The sequence below is a fragment of the Seriola lalandi genome, unplaced genomic scaffold (genome assembly GCF_002814215.2).
Source record: "Seriola lalandi dorsalis isolate HSWRI2012SDOR001 ecotype SW California unplaced genomic scaffold, Sedor1 jcf7180002054357, whole genome shotgun sequence".
NCBI lineage: Eukaryota > Metazoa > Chordata > Actinopteri > Carangiformes > Carangidae > Seriola > Seriola lalandi.
In genome coordinates, this window is record NW_019524910.1 from 269,904 (window position 1) to 287,286 (window position 17,383).

Consider the following 17,383-nt stretch of genomic DNA (forward strand, 5'->3'; position numbering starts at 1 on the left):
AGGGCCCATTATGATAGAGTGTAATAAATCAAAACATGATATAAACACAATAGAATCAGTGTTCTGAAGTGTTGAAGTGTAATCTGTTCCTTTTTACACAACATTAAGGACATCTCTCCCAGCCTGCAGCCATGTGAGACAGTACTGCTGCTTAACTATCATACACTGCCATCTAGTGGATGCAATGTTTTATTGCCCCAAACGCCATAATAATCCCCTGAGTAAGGGCTTTCTGAATGTAGATAGTTTTCTGACTGTTCGTCACAGATGTGCTGCCATGTCATCTCTACTCTTGCAGAAGGGAAATCACAATCGGTTTCTAGTCTAGTCCGAGTCTGACATATAAACCATTAATAAGTGCTCGTTCCTTCACTTTTTTAAATAATCACCTGACAATAGCTGGGTGCACTCTGTGTGTTATAACTGAAGAGTTTCTGCTGATTCACTTCGTCTTCTATTTTCTCTCTGTACCATTGTTTACCTGTTTTCACTGACTCCTTTCAGTGTGTGTACGGTGGTAGTTAGTTAGTTAGTTAGTTAAAAGTGGCCTAAAATGACATTTATAAAGAAAATACCATTGTTTCTCCTTGACACTCAGCTGCTTTTAAGTCCAGGAAGTGAAATGAAAAAAAAAGGATTTAGTGTGTGTGGGCATGAACTTGTTTTACTACATTCATGGGATCTAAAAACCAGGAGCCCAATATACTTGGGGGGCCGAGATGCTGTTAAGACTTAGTTTTCAGGGTTAAAATTAGGCTCAGGTTAATGTTAGGGTGAAGGTTGGGGTTGGACATCTAGTTGTGATAGTTAAAGTTAGGGTAAGGGGCTAGACAATGCATTATAATAATGGCGGGTCCCTACAAATACTGTAAAACCGAGGTGTGTGTGTGTGTGTGTGTGCTGCGTGCTATGTGAGCAATGTGAATTATTGGCTGCCTTTCAGTTGCTGCTGAAGAAGAAGAAATCTTTGGCAGTTGGTGAAAAGGGCAGTGAGTCAGAGTACAGCCCCCGAGCTCCAGACTCTAAAAGCAGGTTGCTCAACTCTATGCTTTTTCTTTATAACCTCAGGAAATTATAAAACTTATATTATAAGCACTCTACAGTAGTTGTCAATCACCACACAGAAGAAATGATTTGTGAATTTGTACGGTGCGGGCTTGTCTGAGTTAATATGCTGCAATATCCTCAACTTTTTTGTCTCATAACTTATTAGTAGTATTGATTACTTATATACTCTCATAGCAAATGTATAGTGTTGATTTTTCGAGTCTGCTCTACATCTGAGCTACTCTCCCTGAACTGTCCTACTGACAATCTGGGCTGAGTTTCCTGAGAAATGGAGCCAGGCCACAGAGGAAATGAAATCATGACTTTTTCATGAAAAAGATGGAACAGTGCTGTTATTTAGTTGCTCTCGTTTTTCTGAATGTGGGAATTTTTCAGAGCAAAAGTCTGGAATCTCCACTCTGGCATGTGACTGGATTGGAAAACCCAAGACATTTTCTACTCTATGTACAGTATATTTCTGATAAAAGACTGCAGGCAAGTCTATACAGCGTGGTGGGGTAGGAGCACGGCCGTCCTGGTTTATGAGGGAGTGTGTGTGTGTGTGTGTGGTGAAAATGAAACATGAATACAGTATCTCCCTTTATGATCACTCAATGTTTAGCTGTGAGTCAGTAAGACACTGCAGTTTATCTCTAAATGTCAGCGGTCTGACTCATTATGAGGAAGTGAGAGAGTTTACTCATGAGAGATCCTCTTGCTCTTTATCATCTTTGTTTGTTTTTTATATGCTATTTCTGTCATCAGATAAGATCTGTCAAGCCTCTAAGAAACTGTAATGGGACTGAAATGAATAAATGTTCTATTATTCAAAGAAAAAAATTCATCATAAAATATTGTATACACATTCACTGTGCCCAGAGGATGACTCCTACTGACACTGAGGAACCTCTAACTTTCACTCTTTCATCAACATGACATTGACATATGTGGTTTTAGGTGAAATGTCTTAGCAACTATTGTGTCATGAAATATGGTTGAGACACTCATGTTCGCCTCAGGATTAATTAACAACTCTGGCCTCTTAAAAAAGAACTCCACTGATTAAAACTTGTCTAACTCATGATGAACAGTTGAAAAAGTATAAAAATCGATTGAGCAGAACCAGAGTTATAGTCTTTTTTCTTCTATGCATTCTTCATCCGTGTCGAAAACTGGCACCTACATTACCCATGATACAACTTGAACACCAACAGTTGTGAGGGAGATTTGGGTGTGTTATGCTAATATCGGCTAACGTAGCCTTGAGCCTCCAGCCTCAAGCAGAAATGTGGAGTGGACTACAGAGGTTTGGTGAACCAACTTCTTTGTAAATCCACAACCCCAGATTGTTCTCATTTTCAAACTTGTCGTCTTTAGCCCCAACTGACACTGACTCGAGTGATATCACTTCACTTTATCAGACTAAAAACATCTCCACAAAAGGCTTTATTCAACTCTTTTTTTTCAGCCTCCTCGAGACCTTAAGAATTCCCTTTAACCATCCATGTCGTCATCAGGTCAAAAATGTTGACCGCAACTTTTATGACTAAATACTCCTGACATTTCCATCAGCTGTCTCAGCTGTATGTTGTCTTCAGTGCTAATTATCAACTACAGCTAGTTAAACCATTTTGATGCTGCAAAAATACAACCCAGCTTATAAACTAAAGTTTTTCTATTTGCTGAAGCATCAACATGTTAAAACATGTCATTGTGGTTCAAAATGCCCAGCAGTTTGCTGAATTAGTGGTTTGCCATTAGAAGGTTGAGTCATGTTCTTAGACAATTGAAAATTATGAATAAACCCCCCTGGCACTTTTCCATGGCGGTGTGATACATTCACTTGGCGAGAAAAGTGTTTTCCACGAATCTCTGAAGTAAAGTGAAAATTGCCTCAGATTTCTGACAAACATTCTTCTTCGGAAACATTTTATTTCTGACGTACAGTTTCACAACTTTCAAACAGTAATACATGTATTGCAGTAATGCGAAAACAACACAAATTAAAAAGCTTTTCAATGAATATGCAGAATTTAAAGACTGGAACCTCACCGAGACACTTCATTAAGACGTGACAACCCAGTGGAAATTCCTGAACTCTCCTCAGGCTATCTCAATCTTTGCACACACAGGAAATCGCAGCTTTCTTACGAGGTGATGTCACTGTTACGCACATTAATCTAGCACGGCTTTCATATAGGGAGGCCAGCAGCTCACTCAGCAGAGGAGAGCAAGAGAAGCAGACTGCAGCCGTGGGACTCAGCTCCGCCTGGGATGAAGACTTTCTCAGCGCTTAGCAATAGAAAAAACATCTGAAACCACTCAACGACTAAAAAAAATATATAAATATCAGCGGATTTCTCTGCAACTGCCGCGTTGGTTGGAAACAACTCCAGCCGACTTCAAAGAAAGGAGCAGCAGAGGAAAAACACCGCCGTTCAGCCGGGCCTGTGGTGGGTTGTTTTGTTGTTCTGCCTGAATGTCTAGGTTTTTTTAAAAAGTAACTTAGCGGTAACGAACAGACAGGAAACAGTTGACGCTTGTCCTCGCTCTGTGGTCTTGTGTTTTACCGTTTCTTAAAGCCATGTGCTCTGTGACGGACTGCTGCCTTCAGGTTCGTGTCTGAAGTCCCGCTTTTGATTAAGTGGAATTTGTATGTAAATGACACAGCTACAGTCCCATCTGTAACAGCACAGTGTTTAGTGACTATTGTTTATGCAAGAGTACCATATATTTCACAGGTAGAAGAAGAATTTAGTCATATGCATCACTTCTGGTATAAACGTGTCTAATATTCTCTACTTCTCGCAAATTAAACTGCAATTGTGGCATCAAAATCCAAATATTTCCAGTCAAACTGCTCGTTATTGTGAATTAATGTTCTCCAGTAGCCTTTAAATGCACCGCTAGCCCAGGCTACTGGTTCTTCCTGTTGATGTGGTCTGGTAACCATAGCTTTGTTGCAGGTAATTTCCCACCAGGCACCACCTCCTTTCTCTTAATCCTCTGAAATGCATTTTGTGTATTGTTCATTCAGTCTGTAGCTATGTCATGTGGAAAATAATGACTCATAATGAAAATGTGAATTATCTATCTATCTATCTATCTATCTATCTATCTATCTATCTATCTATCTATCTATCTATCTAAAATAAAATCTACAATTAAAGAATTAACTGATCTTTTTTCCCCCTCTGCAGCCGATTGTCCTCTTCCATTGGAACCATGGTGGCAGCAGTCCTTAAGTTGTATTTCATTGGAACCGCGCTGACTGTCCTTGCAGTCATTTATGGAATAGTGGACTCATTTGGTGGTCTGATGTATGTCCAAGACCGAAACTACATACTGGAGCTGGACCACCAGACACAGAGGGAGCTCTCGTCAAGCATCCACCAGCAACGCTCGTCTGTGACTAAAAACATCGGCTCATAGTGGAGAGAGCCTTGGACGTGATTTACAGTAATGTCTGCTGAATGGACACGTTGGACACTGTGGCAACGGATCAAGAGACTGTGAGACTTCATGCTACCATTGCTGAGTTTCGATATCATTATTGTGTCTAACTTCTCATACATGTTGTGTGCTTTGGAAAAGCTCAACACAGGACTGTTGTTGATTATGGATGCCTAATCCCATAACATGTCTGTTCCACTTTGTATGATCTGCTGTCAGACACAGTAGCAGCTACTCTGAATCAAAGCAATCACAAATCTGACCCCAAATGTGGCAGCACTACTGAACCATCTGATTTGCACTAACAATGAGGAAGTTTTGTCCTTTCTTTTTGTCCTGTCTTTTTTTTTCTTTTTTAATAAAAGGAATTGAATTAAATGGAATATACTGCAGCCTCTTCTAAGAAACAGATGTCATTAGCTGTTCACTGGAAAACATTAAAGCTGGAACCTCAGGGATCTGCAGTGAATTAAGAACTTAAGGTTTATTCAACAGAACATCGCATTAATCCCAATGTGTTTTACAGTATCATACAGTGAGCACAAAAAACACACACCCATTTAGGGCTATGTTAACCCTTACTGACCTGCAAGGTGTCTTTGCTTTGAAACAGTCTAAGACTCAGATTAAAACACAAAAAAAAAACTTAGTACAAGAACTTGGTACAATTGAAAGAAAATGTGCAGGACACACAGTAGTCAAGTCAGGTCATGCTTTATTTGTAATGGTTTTATCAATATTACGTCCAATATCTTTTCAATGGTATTCACCAGTCCACACAAGCAGCAGGTCCCAACACGACCCAGGATCTTAGCTGAAAAAGAGAAAGCAATCTGTAAAATTGGAAACCTTAAAGGAGGCAATTAGAGATCTTTCCCAATTCAAATGTGTGTTTGCACAACTGCTGACCTGTACAGTCTCGACTCCACGTCAGATATTTTTGTCATGAACTGTCAGAGACTGCTCATGACCCCTGCTGCTCATTTTGAGAGTCCCACAATTGTTTTCCTTTTAAGGTTTTTAACATGAACCTGCAACAGACTGAGTTCACTACTGCATTATGGGAAGTGTAGGATTCAGCATTTATGGCGTTTGACCCATAGAAGGAACACTGTTGCTCTGTCCTCTGTTTCTCCGCTCTACCCCCTGACCCAAGTATGAGGAAGTGTACCAGGTTCCTGTAAAAGCCTCTTCGCCATCAGGGGCTGCAGTGGTATGATTTACACGTACACACACTCAACCACATACTAACAGGGACTAGTCATCAGAGGTGAGACACTAGTTCATGGTTCATGGTTAATGCGTCACCTCTTTCTCACAAGGTAGCAACTTCCTACTTGATTGGTTTGACCTATTTTCATATTATGTGTGGATTCCACTCCCTTACACAACATATGGATCCAATATAACCAACAGCAAATAATTACATACGTTTGTCTGTAACTGGATCCCGTTTATTTTATAAAAAGTGAACATCTGGACAAGATTACAATGTATAAATGGTGAAGTATTTATGAGCTGGAGGCCAAAGAAACATTATTCCAATTAAAGGGTCAAAAACTTAAATCTGAGGTGAGTCTTTGTTGCTGCAATTTCTTCTTTCCCCCTTCTCCTGCTCTCTAAAGGCTTTTAAAAATCTAATATCTCTTTCACCACCTAGTATTACTTTGTGGCACAAATATCCGAACAGCTATTAAGGTAAAAAGATAAAGTCGACATGATTTTGAATCACTTTATCACAAGTGAACTGCGTTAAATCCGAAATAGCCCGCGGCAAAGCAGCTTGGCGCCGTACATTACACACCTCATTTGAGTTTGTTTGTTCAGGTTTCTTGGCACTGATAATAACGTAACAAAGCTCCACCGCAGGAACACATCTTAACGGGTGCGTCAGAGCGCGCAACCCATCTTCGGGCACTTTTGGCACCAGAGTTTGACGCTCTCTCAGCAGGGGAAGCATCACAGGTGAAGACATGACGTCCCCTTGCGTTCAACTGAGCCCACTACAAATTAAATCAGAGAGAAAAAAAACTACTAACATTATGCTGCAAGCAGGCCTCTTCACAACTGCACATCTCGCAAAAACTTCTCCATTCCGCATAATGTTACGCTTTCTTTTCTCGGAGTTTCGTAATTCCAACGCACGAACGCATCACAAGTTAACCCGTCACAATTAGTCAGGCTGGATTCAATAGTTTCCATTTCCTGGTTACAAGTGGCCACAAGGTGTTGAAATGCAAACCCTCCCTGCAGCAGCAGCTCAGGTCACCTGAATGCGGGCAGAAACACCTGCTGGCGGAGGACGCACCACCTCACACAGCACAGCACTTTTTATGCTAATGACCCGTGCAAGCACTTCCCACCCACCACTTGCCTTGAGAGTGCAAGATTATTAACAGAGTCAGAAATCGGCAGGCATCTCTGTCACTGGTTGCTGGCTGCTCTTATTCTGAGTGAGGTGTCGTTATTTTCACATCGGATATGATCTGGAGACTTGTGCTCCTCGGCGGGGTGTGGGTCTGTCTTCTGGGTGCTGAAGGCAGAGGCCGCGGGGGGAGGACGGTGACTTTCCACCGGACTCAGCAGGATGAGAGCCAGGGGAAAGTGCGCACACGCACTAGGAGAGAAGCCAGCAGCTCATCTGGCACATCCAAGCTTTCTCACGGTCCATCCTTCTCTGCCTGCCGACTCCATCTGACTCCAGCCGAACACGAAGTCCTGGATGACAATACACATGAGGTAAGGTGTGTTTTTAAGTGTGTGAAGCTGAAGCCAATCAAACAAGTTAAGAGTAATAAAGAAGTGAAACTGTAATAGAAAGAAGAACTATGACATTAAACATGATTAATATATATATTAATATATATAAATGATCACCAATGTGGTGATCAATCATTGAACATGATTTTATTATTCTCATATTTATTCAGCCCATTCTGCAAGCCATGCTGTTTGAACATCTTTTTATTTAACTTTATAAGTGATATGTGTGAGTCTCCCTCCTCTCCCCTTCTCCTAGACAGGGTTTAATGGTGATGATGGCTCCTATGTAATTCTCACATGGGTGGGCGATGGCACAGGAGTGAGTATCCATCATGAAACACAACATGCCGCCTGCTTGTCTTTGTAGAAACACAGTCCCACTCAGAAACATGTGAATATTCAGGCTTTACACTGCAGTTGTTTCCAGCAGTTTCATCATTTCAACTTCACTTTTTCAGGCAGAATATATAATAAGTTTGTTTTTCTCAGTGTGCTCTGATTGGCACGAAATATATCCGTTTTAAGCATCCTATCTGAAAGCACTGTATGTCGTATGGAAATTGAAAAGTTACAACCACATTGATCCCAGGTGGTCCTGGTGCTGTCCACCATCAGCGCCCCCCTCGATTCTTTTCTAGAAGGCGGCTCTTCACGACTTTACAGAAGGTGAGTTGGTGTCAGCAGCACGTCCGTCCCGCTCTCTGTGCACAAACTCATGCACTGACAGCTTGACTTCATTCCCTCTCTTGTCAGTACGGATTATGGGAAGTCGTTCCATGACATTTCCCACCGGATCAACAACACTTTCATGAGGGAGGAGTTTGGAGTCAGTGTTGGACCAGGGAGCTCTGTGAGTTTGGTTTAGTTGTGACACCCGGCTTTTTTTTTTCATTATGAGGGTGTGAAGTAAGAGAGCTGTTAGAGTTTCATTTGGGGAACGTGCTCATACACAGGGAAGCGCAAGTGTAAACACATCTCACATTTTGCCATCTGTTCAACTCAGTGTCACATCTGCATCTGCATCACATTCTCCATCGATATATGCGGTGTGGTTGCTGCCATGTTCAAAAGCACACCCACAGAAATAGAAACATAAGAACACTTTGGTGCCAGTGACGGCAGCATGAAACAAAACCTTCAACAGTTAAACTTGACTGTACATTTAGCTCAGTGAGCAGAATGGCAGGATGTTTCTCTTTATTCAGCTTTCTCTGCATTATATTCCATCCCATAAAACTAAAAACCATGCTCAAGGATCATTGGCAGTAAACTATTTCATTTTGATATTTTCATCCTAACTTAACTTATGTTTTGTAACCTCTCATCAATCCTGCAAACATTCTTCAGATCTCCCGTCTGCGTTTATTGGTTCTAATCGACAGGTGATATTGACAGCGGACACACCGGTGTTGGACAATCCAGGGGGGGTCGTCTTCACCTCCACAGATGCCGGTGCGACCTTCAAGTTCATCCAACTCCCCTTCCACTTGGCTCAGCCGATCACGTACCACTTCCTCAACCCTGACTACCTGGTGGCCCTCAGCATTGACGTGAGTCTCACAGCTGATTCCTCCCTCTCTCCCTCTCTCTCTCTCTCTCTCTCTCTCTCTCTCTCTCTCTTTCTTTCTTGACATTTTTTTCTAACAAATGTTCAAGGTCTCAAGGTGGTTTCACTTGCTCAATGCGGTGTTCTGGGTCAAAACTATATGTCCACGCTCACACACACACACACACACACACACACACACACACACACACACACACACACACACACACACACACATCAAGCACACACCTTAAAGTAAAGGTAAACATTCCTCTGTTCCCTCCTGACATGCAGGGCGGTCTGTGGCTCTCTCTGGACTTTGGTGCCAAGTGGACAAAAGTTCATGATGGAGTGCATTCTTTCTCATGGTGAGAATAAACAGGAAACTAAACCACACACCAAATCCCAGTGTATCTACAGAAACATGACAGATGAACCTTATATTCAATGAAAGCTGAAGGGCAGGAGTAACGCAGGACTGGCAAATACATCATGACGCAGTAATATAATCTTACTTGAATGTACGATGCGGTATATGATATGCAGTATGTTTTAAAGTCATCCTTACAAACAGTTTCCGTGGACATTCTTGCAACATGTTTGGCATTTGTGAAATGTTTTGAACTTCTTCTTTCCGTCAGGGGGGCTGGTGTCAATTTGTTCTTCAGCTGCAGTCGAGTGGACACAGGTAGGAAACTGTAGAGGAAATCCACTTCCAGGGTGGAAAAGTACTTTGGGTGAGCTGGCTGTTAGCTCTGTATTTCCTCATTAGAGGAAATCATAAAATAATAAAAACACAATAAGACAATAGAACAACTAACAACTGCACTTACTGTCCGCACAATACAAACGTGGTGTGCATGGAATAAACCTCCATGACCAGTTGGGAGGCTGTCATACGTTTTAAGCAGAAGATGGTCCAGATTTACAACGATGTCCTCTGTGCTCATTTCTGTAGGGGAGAATTTTAGTGTGATTGTTTTTGTAAACTGTCTTCTTATTGTAACAGGGAAAAATTTATGCCATCATATGTGTGCTCTCTTGTGACCTCATTTTAACCCCTTATTAGTAGATGAACAGAGGAGTAGTTCTTTATCTGCATTCATGCCACACATATCTTGTTTTTATTCCTGAGAAGCTGCAGGGCAGATACTCCCACATTCTTGTTTTTTATAGTGTAAGTCACTGGATTATTCTCATTTCGAGGCTCTTTCTTTGTGGGGACTGTTGATCTCTGTAGAAGTGCTGAGCCCATTTGCAGATGCAATGTTGAATAAAGACCACAAAGACAGGCCTGAGATTTCCACAACAATGTCAAAGCTTAATTTATCAAAAAATATTCAGTCAAACATATTTACACATCCCAAAATCAAAAATTTGACTCAAATCAAGATTTGAAAGATGTAGCAGTTGGTCCACTAAAATATAAATAGGAGTTTTGTTTTCCAGTTTAAATATGGTCTAAGAAAAGTTTAGATGTCCCATTGAGCGCTTGTACGCTTGCTATCAAGTCTGGTTTCTTGCTGCTGCAGTTGAAGCGGACAAGAGAGGAGACTGGGTGCTGAAGAGGACGAAGGATCTGGGGAAGACCTTCACCATAATCCATGAGGACATCTACAGTTTTGGCTACATAGGAGCCTTTCTCTTCTTCTCTGTGATGGAGGATTTGGTGAGTTGTGATATAAAGTCACTAGTAACGCACTTGTCATTTTGTTCAGTAAGTGAGTATTTATACAGCACGTTACACTGTGTTGCTGGCAGAGATCCCCTCGTGTCATGTATTTCTCATCAGACCAGGGAGAGACGTTCAGTCGGGCGCTGCTGCCTTCTGCTTCCACTGAGCAGGTGAGAAATGAATATCTAAATACTGTCAGAGACAACACACATTAGCTTGAATACTTTCTGTGGTGCTAACTGAAATGTGTCCATAGCAACATGTAACTTCCTTATTTCATCAAAAATGTTGCTTTTTTTTTTTGTGTTTAAATTTTTACCAAAAGTCACATATTTTATTGACTCTAGAAAGAAAAAAAAATCAAACTATGCCAAGCACTACCACAGGAAATACACAGATGGTAATATATTAATTTCAGTTCTGGGAAACTTTTAAACTCTCCTGCCAAGTACTGCACTCACACAGACACACTCATGCTTTCAGTGGCTGGATGTTATAGAGGTTATTTCACCTTAGGCAGAAACATCAATGGCAACATTTCCTATTTTCACAACCAACTGAACACACAGCTGCTCTGGTGAAACATCCACCCCCCCCTACACACACACACACACACACACACACACACACATACAGTTACACACACACACACACACACACACACACACACACATACAGTTACACACACACACACATACACACACACACACATACAGTTACACACCCACTACATCTTGTTGACAGCACAAACATGCACTCTCTCTCACGATGATTAGACAAGGTTTATGGCAAAGAGTAAATTAGTCATCACAAAGTTTTTTTTGTTTATTTTTATTTATTTTTTTTAATCTCAAATCTAGATTTTCTCACCCACATGTGCTCCGTCTCCCTCGTCCCAATGTGTGTGTGTGTGTGTGTGTGTGTGTGTTTGCAGTTCTACTCGATCCTGGATGGAGATGAGGATATGCTCTTCATGCATGTGGACAACCCAGGAGGTAACTCCACTCAGAGGACATGCACAAGTGCACACCTACCTTAAAAACATGCTTGACACATATTCACACAACTCGGCTGAAGTTACAGCTCTCTCAGCCCCTTTTGTTGTAATGGAAAAGCTCAACGGTAAAAACCAGACTGGTTTCACAAGTTCTTGGTGTTGCTGACAAATCATCTTACTGAGTGTGTTTGTGCATTCAGGTCCAGCTGCTCAGTCTTTGTTCCCGTCTTTCCCCCTCCTGCTTTCTGTCTCATACAGTTCCTCTTTATACAGTCACGTCTATTTGATTCCTCTGTCATTAGTGTGATTCTGTCTCTGTAAAGTGTTCCAGTTGGTGCTGCGTGGTTTAAGTGATGGGGACTTTTGTACTGCTGAGATAAATAGGGGAGATATGGGGGTAGAGGGGCTTTATCTTTTGTTGGCTGGAGGGAGGGAGATTTAGGTTACACTGCAAAAGCTGACCATCATATCTTGGGATCAGGGAAAAACACAAGCGCGCACACACACACACACACACACATGCACGCGCACACTCAAGAAAAGTAAATCACTTCCATCACCTTCCTCAGCCGAGCTCGTCCTTCATGGCTGCAGCTGACATGTGTGTGAGTTTCACACAGTTAGAATATGACGGATGATGACGTGTGGCTGGCATCAGCTGACACCAGGTGCATCATTTCATTGTCACTACATTCAGTTTGACACATCACTCCCACCTTCAGATCTCATCGTTTAAGATATCTTGTGCCGGCGGTTTGCTTTCTGCTGGATGGTGACTAAAACCTGTAGATGTGAAGATTACAGGAAAAAAGAATCACTTTCAGTTCCTGTTGTTTCTATAAGAAAAGTAAGAAAACAAAAGCTGAGTAACCACGTCCTGTTTGCATGAGGAATGAGGTAGTCTGTTGAAAATGTGATGTTGATTTTGGAAAAACAGAAACTACCAGTGATCTGGACTGTGAGCTAATAGACTATCTCTAATAAGATATCACAGATTCACAGAAGACATTATACAGCTGTTTACAAGCAGTGAACTGATCTTCAGGAATAAAATCAACAACACACCTCGATCCAGAATTGGCCAAAATGGGTTTTAGTGTGTTGAGAGACTAAAGTTCTCCCTCTGCTTTTCTCCAGACACCTACTTTGGGACCATGTACACGTCGGACGACCGCGGGATCTTGTTCTCCAAGTCACTGGAGCGCCACCTGTTTGACGGGCAGAGGAAGAGCGATTTCACCAACATCACCTCACTGAGAGGAGTATACCTCACTAACAAACTAGACGAGGGTAGGCCATCCATCTCTTTGTCCACTCTGGATACACACACACACACACACACACACACACACACACACACACACACACACACCTGCACGCATCTGCACACATGCAAACCTTTTTTGGATGCCCTATATTTCTGCATTATTGGTGAAATCTTTTAGGATAATTCCGGTTTATTACAGCTTGAGTCTTATTTTCTGTAGCCTTGGCCATCATGTCTGTCACTTATAATAACGTCCATTATAATGAATGGACTCATTAAAGGTTTAAGCCAGTGGTTCCCAACCTGTTTTTGCTCTTATACTCTAACTGTAATTAGCTGACTTCCACAATGCATTAATTAATTAGCAGACATATTTCTTAATCTAGGCTTTAATTACTTTACTCACATCGAACTGCTGATCCAGTCATTCACCTTTTCATTTGAATATTATGACTCATGACCTTAACACTGTGTTTTGTTGCAGACGGCCGTGTTAGATCTGTCATCTCCTTTAACAGAGGAGGGATGTGGCGACAGCTTAATAAACCTGAGAACGTGGACTGTAGAGAGCAAATTAAGAGTGTACGTTACATGAATCCCTGTTTGCATTTGTGTACATTACATTATTGGAATTAGTCATTGTCGATTAAAGTGCCTTTGTGTCTTTCATCAGTGCAACCTTCATATCCATGGAGAACACAGTCGCAACAACCGAATAGTTCCCATGGTGGCGCTCTCTGAGCCCACTGCCATCGGCCTGGTCATCGCCCATGGTAATTTAACTGCTCCAGCTTCTGTTACACAGACAAGTGAAGTCAGAGTCAAACACTCGGCCCCTTTTTTCAGCTTTGAATGAGTGAACGATCAGCTGGAAATCTAATGTGTGATGATTAAAAGACGTATTTGGGATCATCTCCTCCCTTCTTCAGGCACTGTGGGTGATTCTCTGTCATCGTCGCAGCACCCAGACGTGTTCGTTTCCTCAGACGGGGGCTATAACTGGAGGGGGACACTGAGGGGACCTCACCACTACAGCATACTGGACTCTGGGGGTCTCATTGTGGCTGTGGAGGCTCAGCGCGAAGGACAAGTCAAAACTATCAAGTACTGAAAGGGATATTTGTTTACCTCATGCGCAGTTGACAAGTTAACACAATAAGAGGCAGAGAGAGTTGCAGTTATATGAGGTTTCTCATCACCAGGTTCTCCACAGACGAGGGCCAGTGCTGGAAGTCGTATAACTTCACTGACCAGCCCTTCTTCTTCGCAGGCCTGGCATCTGAGCCAGGCACCAAAGCCATGAATGTCAGTGTGTGGGGCTTCCGGCCCGAGGAGGACGGCCAGCCCATGTGGGTGGCCGTCACCATCGATTTCCAGAGCCTCATTACCAGAGAGTGTGAGTCGAGTCGCCGTAACATCTGCTAACATATGTAGCCTGCTCCTTCACAGCGCACGTTACCACCTGGTGGTAGGTGCGTGAAGCCTTACAGCAGTTACAGAAACTTAACAGTCCGGGATCTGGGACTTTCCCAAACTTAAACCTCTGAGAAGTCATGAGATTTAGGCGCATTAGGTTCCTCTAATTTCATTTCTGTTGCATTTCACAAACCAGCATGCTTTAAAAACAAGACACAAACAAGACTGAAAGGGCATCCAGTGTATCAAACCACTTAATTCGCTGTTTACCCTCCTGTTTTTGTGGTTTCTTAATGTCTCTGTAATCCTCTTTCATTTTTGTAACCACTTACTTTCTCAATCAGCTTCTTCCTGCATGAACGCACAGTTTTATGCCTGAGTTAGACCAGTTTTGGTTGATTGGTTTTTTTATTTTACATTTTACTCTGTTAGAAAAAAAGTGAAAGTTATTTGTTTTTTAGTATTAAACTCTAAATAATTAATACATGAATAGTTTAATACATGAATAGAATAGTTTATCTTGAACCTGACCTCTTTTTAGTTTTGAATATCTAATGATATAGAGAAACACTTGGAAATTTGGAGCCAATATTTTAATGGCTCTAATGTTTTCCTGCTCAGTTTTGCTGTGTGGTGACAGCAATAACTGTTGTTGCAGATTCAGAAGTGAAATGACAGTCATTGTTTTACCCTTGTAGTAGTAATCTTCCGGGTGATGTGACGGCGTATCTGCTTGACAAATTCAATCGACAGCACTGTGAGCGATGCCTGAAAGTAGATGGAAACGGAAACCGAATCTGGTGTTGTCTATTGAACAGGGAAATTAAGCACAAGAAACTTCTCCCCACATGACATGGAGAAGAATGGTTACACTCTGTGTTATGTTTTGCTGTGTTATATGTCCATGTAATGGAATATAAATGTATAAATATATATATATATATATATATATATGTTACATTTATTAACCAACCAGCCTTTTTAACTTTTTTTTGTTTATTACTAACTGAAAGAATTGCCCTTAACAGTTGTATCCTGATTGGTCGTCATGTGTTCTGTCAGGTAACGAGCAGGACTATGAGGAGTGGTTGGCTCATTCTACAGAGGGAGGAGACTCGGAGAGAAACGGCTGCGTCCTGGGTGTCAAGGAGACTTACAGGAGGCTGAAGAAACAATCTGTATGCAGAAATGGGAAAAGCTTTGTGGTGAGCAAGAAGCAAAGCCCCTGCTCGTGCACCAGAGAAGATTACTTATGGTGAGTCAGAGCATTTGTAGCTTGTTATTAGTGATTAGATGAAGAAATAAACAGAATGTGCCGTCTTTCAGGTCCAGATTGAAGAACATAAGCTTGTATGGGGAAGTGTTTTGGTCCCAGCATGGAGAATACTCTCCAGTGAACACACTCTCTGTCCTTTACAGTGACTACGGTTACTATCGTCATGTGAACACTTCCGAGTGTGTGAGACAACCCAACGCTCCAAATAAAACTCTGGAGGTCTGTTTGAATGGAGAGGAGGACGAGCTACTGACCGCAGGGTAATAATGCTCACTGCTTTTTTAAAACAAAGAGACACACATCCTGCCATCCATACTCACACACTTTGACCATGTTTGTAGGTATCGTAAGGTCCCGAGTAATAAGTGTGAGGGTGGGTTCAATCTTCAGCTCGCAGTGCAGACAGTCATCAGGCCCTGTGGTGTTAAACCCAGCCCTGGCCAACCTGCCAGGTCATCGTCTCCAGACACACACTTTGACACACCGGTCAGTAGATTTGTTGATCAGTCTGTGTACTTCCAGCTGCTCATGTTCAGTGTTTTCGGAGTGTAACAGCTGTTGTGTGTGTTTTCCAGCGAGAGAGGCTGGTGTTGATCCTGGTGTGTTCAGGAGCGGGACTCATCGTCCTGGTGGCTGTTGTTTCTGCTCTCCTTGCTGTCAGGAGAGTGGTTTATAGAAACAGGTGAGCTAGACACACACACACACACACACACACACACACACACACACACACACACACACACATACACATACACACACACACACACAGCTGTGCTGCATGTTCTTCTTGAACACTCAGCAGGAGTTGAGCATTGCTGTTTCCTGTCGCCCTCTGCAGGTCACCAGTGTACCGTTTCTCCAACCTGCAGATACAGGATGATGATAATGTTGAAAGCGCAACCAGCAGCAATGGCACCGTCTGCCAACAGGACTCAGATGATGTCAGACTTATTATCGCTCTTGTTTATTATTTTTTCTATAACACTTTGAGTTCAACATCACTTTCAGATTGTGAGATTTTACCAACTATACTAATACTTTTGTGCTCTTATTTTGACAGGATCTTATTGAATGACACATGACACATTTTGATGGACATAATAGACATTATGGATTGAAACCAGCTGTGCTGAAAAAGAATACCAACTCCATTTTGATGGACTAATCCCTCATATTTGGATGGGAGCAACCTTCATGCCAAAGTCTATGGATTTGAATGACAAGCATGAAAATGTCTTAATTTATTGAGCTTACTTCATTTTGTTGCTTTACTTTACTTTTATTGCTCTTCCATTTGTACAGTATTTTTTTTATTTCACTCTGTTTGCAGCACCTTTTTACTTCTGTAAAATGTGAAAACAAATTTGCATTTGTGAAAAATAAATTATTGCATATTCATCATTTTGAGTATGTTACATTTTAAAATATACACAACTAGTTTTAATGCACAATACATTTTTGCTTCAAAACCCTCCATCAGATGGCACTGGTGCTGCGGGAAACTGTCCCATCTGTCTCAAAGTGAGCATAGAAGAAGAAAGAGCAGGAATCAAAGATAGTTTATTAACAAGATGTATCACTCGTGAACTAGCTGCAAATACTCTTCAGTGTGGAAGTAACGTAAAACTGCCAAGCTGTGGCTTATAAATTAGTTGCTGTTTAATGGGATTTACACAAAAAAGGATCATTGCAAGTAGATCTAAATATTTATCTTTTCTTATGCTTAACTGTAAAGAAAATGATATATATTTCTGCTAGGAATTAATCAGACCCAGAGTGAGCATGGATTAAAATAACTGCTCTCTATATAGAAATGTGATATAGAAACATTTGAACACTGAACTCGTCAAGAAAGTTTAATGCATTTATAACGGGCCTCAATCTGAAGGCACAAATGGGAAACATGTTTCATTTAAAATGATGCAGTATTTTGCAGGAATTAT

General features: G+C 41.6%; 1 protein-coding gene and 2 long non-coding RNA genes across 4 annotated transcripts; 2 read left to right on the forward strand and 1 right to left on the reverse strand.

Moving 5' to 3' along the window:
* Positions 1-2,974: 2,974 nt before the first annotated feature.
* On the forward strand, positions 2,975-4,883 carry LOC111656486 (uncharacterized). The gene is made up of 2 exons (XR_002760866.2): positions 2,975-3,500; positions 4,248-4,883. It is a non-coding gene; the product is annotated as an uncharacterized LOC111656486 (long non-coding RNA).
* Positions 4,884-5,198: 315 nt separating this feature from the next.
* On the reverse strand, positions 5,199-6,677 carry LOC147819021 (uncharacterized). Its single transcript, XR_015437370.1, has 2 exons — positions 6,540-6,677; positions 5,199-5,314 (listed from the first exon to the last, which is right to left on the reverse strand). It is a non-coding gene; the product is annotated as an uncharacterized LOC147819021 (long non-coding RNA).
* LOC111656469 (sortilin) lies at positions 6,625-16,841 on the forward strand. 2 transcript variants are annotated; one of them, XM_023408194.2, is made up of 21 exons: positions 6,625-7,239; positions 7,520-7,582; positions 7,853-7,929; positions 8,017-8,113; positions 8,646-8,813; positions 9,104-9,177; positions 9,451-9,497; positions 10,342-10,478; positions 10,571-10,654; positions 11,419-11,479; positions 12,619-12,771; positions 13,233-13,330; positions 13,422-13,521; positions 13,678-13,852; positions 13,951-14,144; positions 15,227-15,419; positions 15,584-15,700; positions 15,782-15,926; positions 16,016-16,122; positions 16,279-16,381; positions 16,501-16,841. In XM_023408194.2, exons 1-21 carry the CDS (start codon positions 6,982-6,984, stop codon positions 16,513-16,515), a joined length of 2,466 nt encoding a protein of 821 aa, XP_023263962.1. In that variant the 5' UTR covers positions 6,625-6,981; the 3' UTR covers positions 16,516-16,841. The 2 variants fall into 2 exon arrangements, with proteins under 2 accessions (XP_023263962.1, XP_087030613.1); XM_087174487.1 differs by having other exon boundaries at positions 7,100-7,239; positions 7,524-7,582.
* The last annotated feature ends 542 nt before the right edge of the window (positions 16,842-17,383 follow it).

Excerpts from the sequence above, each read along its gene's own strand:
- LOC111656469 (XM_023408194.2), top strand. The coding sequence starts at position 6,982 with ATGATCTGGAGACTTGTGCTCCTCGGCGGGGTGTGGGTCTGTCTTCTG. Across the intron at positions 13,331-13,421 it reads GTAGAGAGCAAATTAAGAGT|TGCAACCTTCATATCCATGG; the intron begins GTACGTTACATG and ends GTCTTTCATCAG. Across the intron at positions 15,420-15,583 it reads ACCAGAGAAGATTACTTATG|TGACTACGGTTACTATCGTC; the intron begins GTGAGTCAGAGC and ends TGTCCTTTACAG.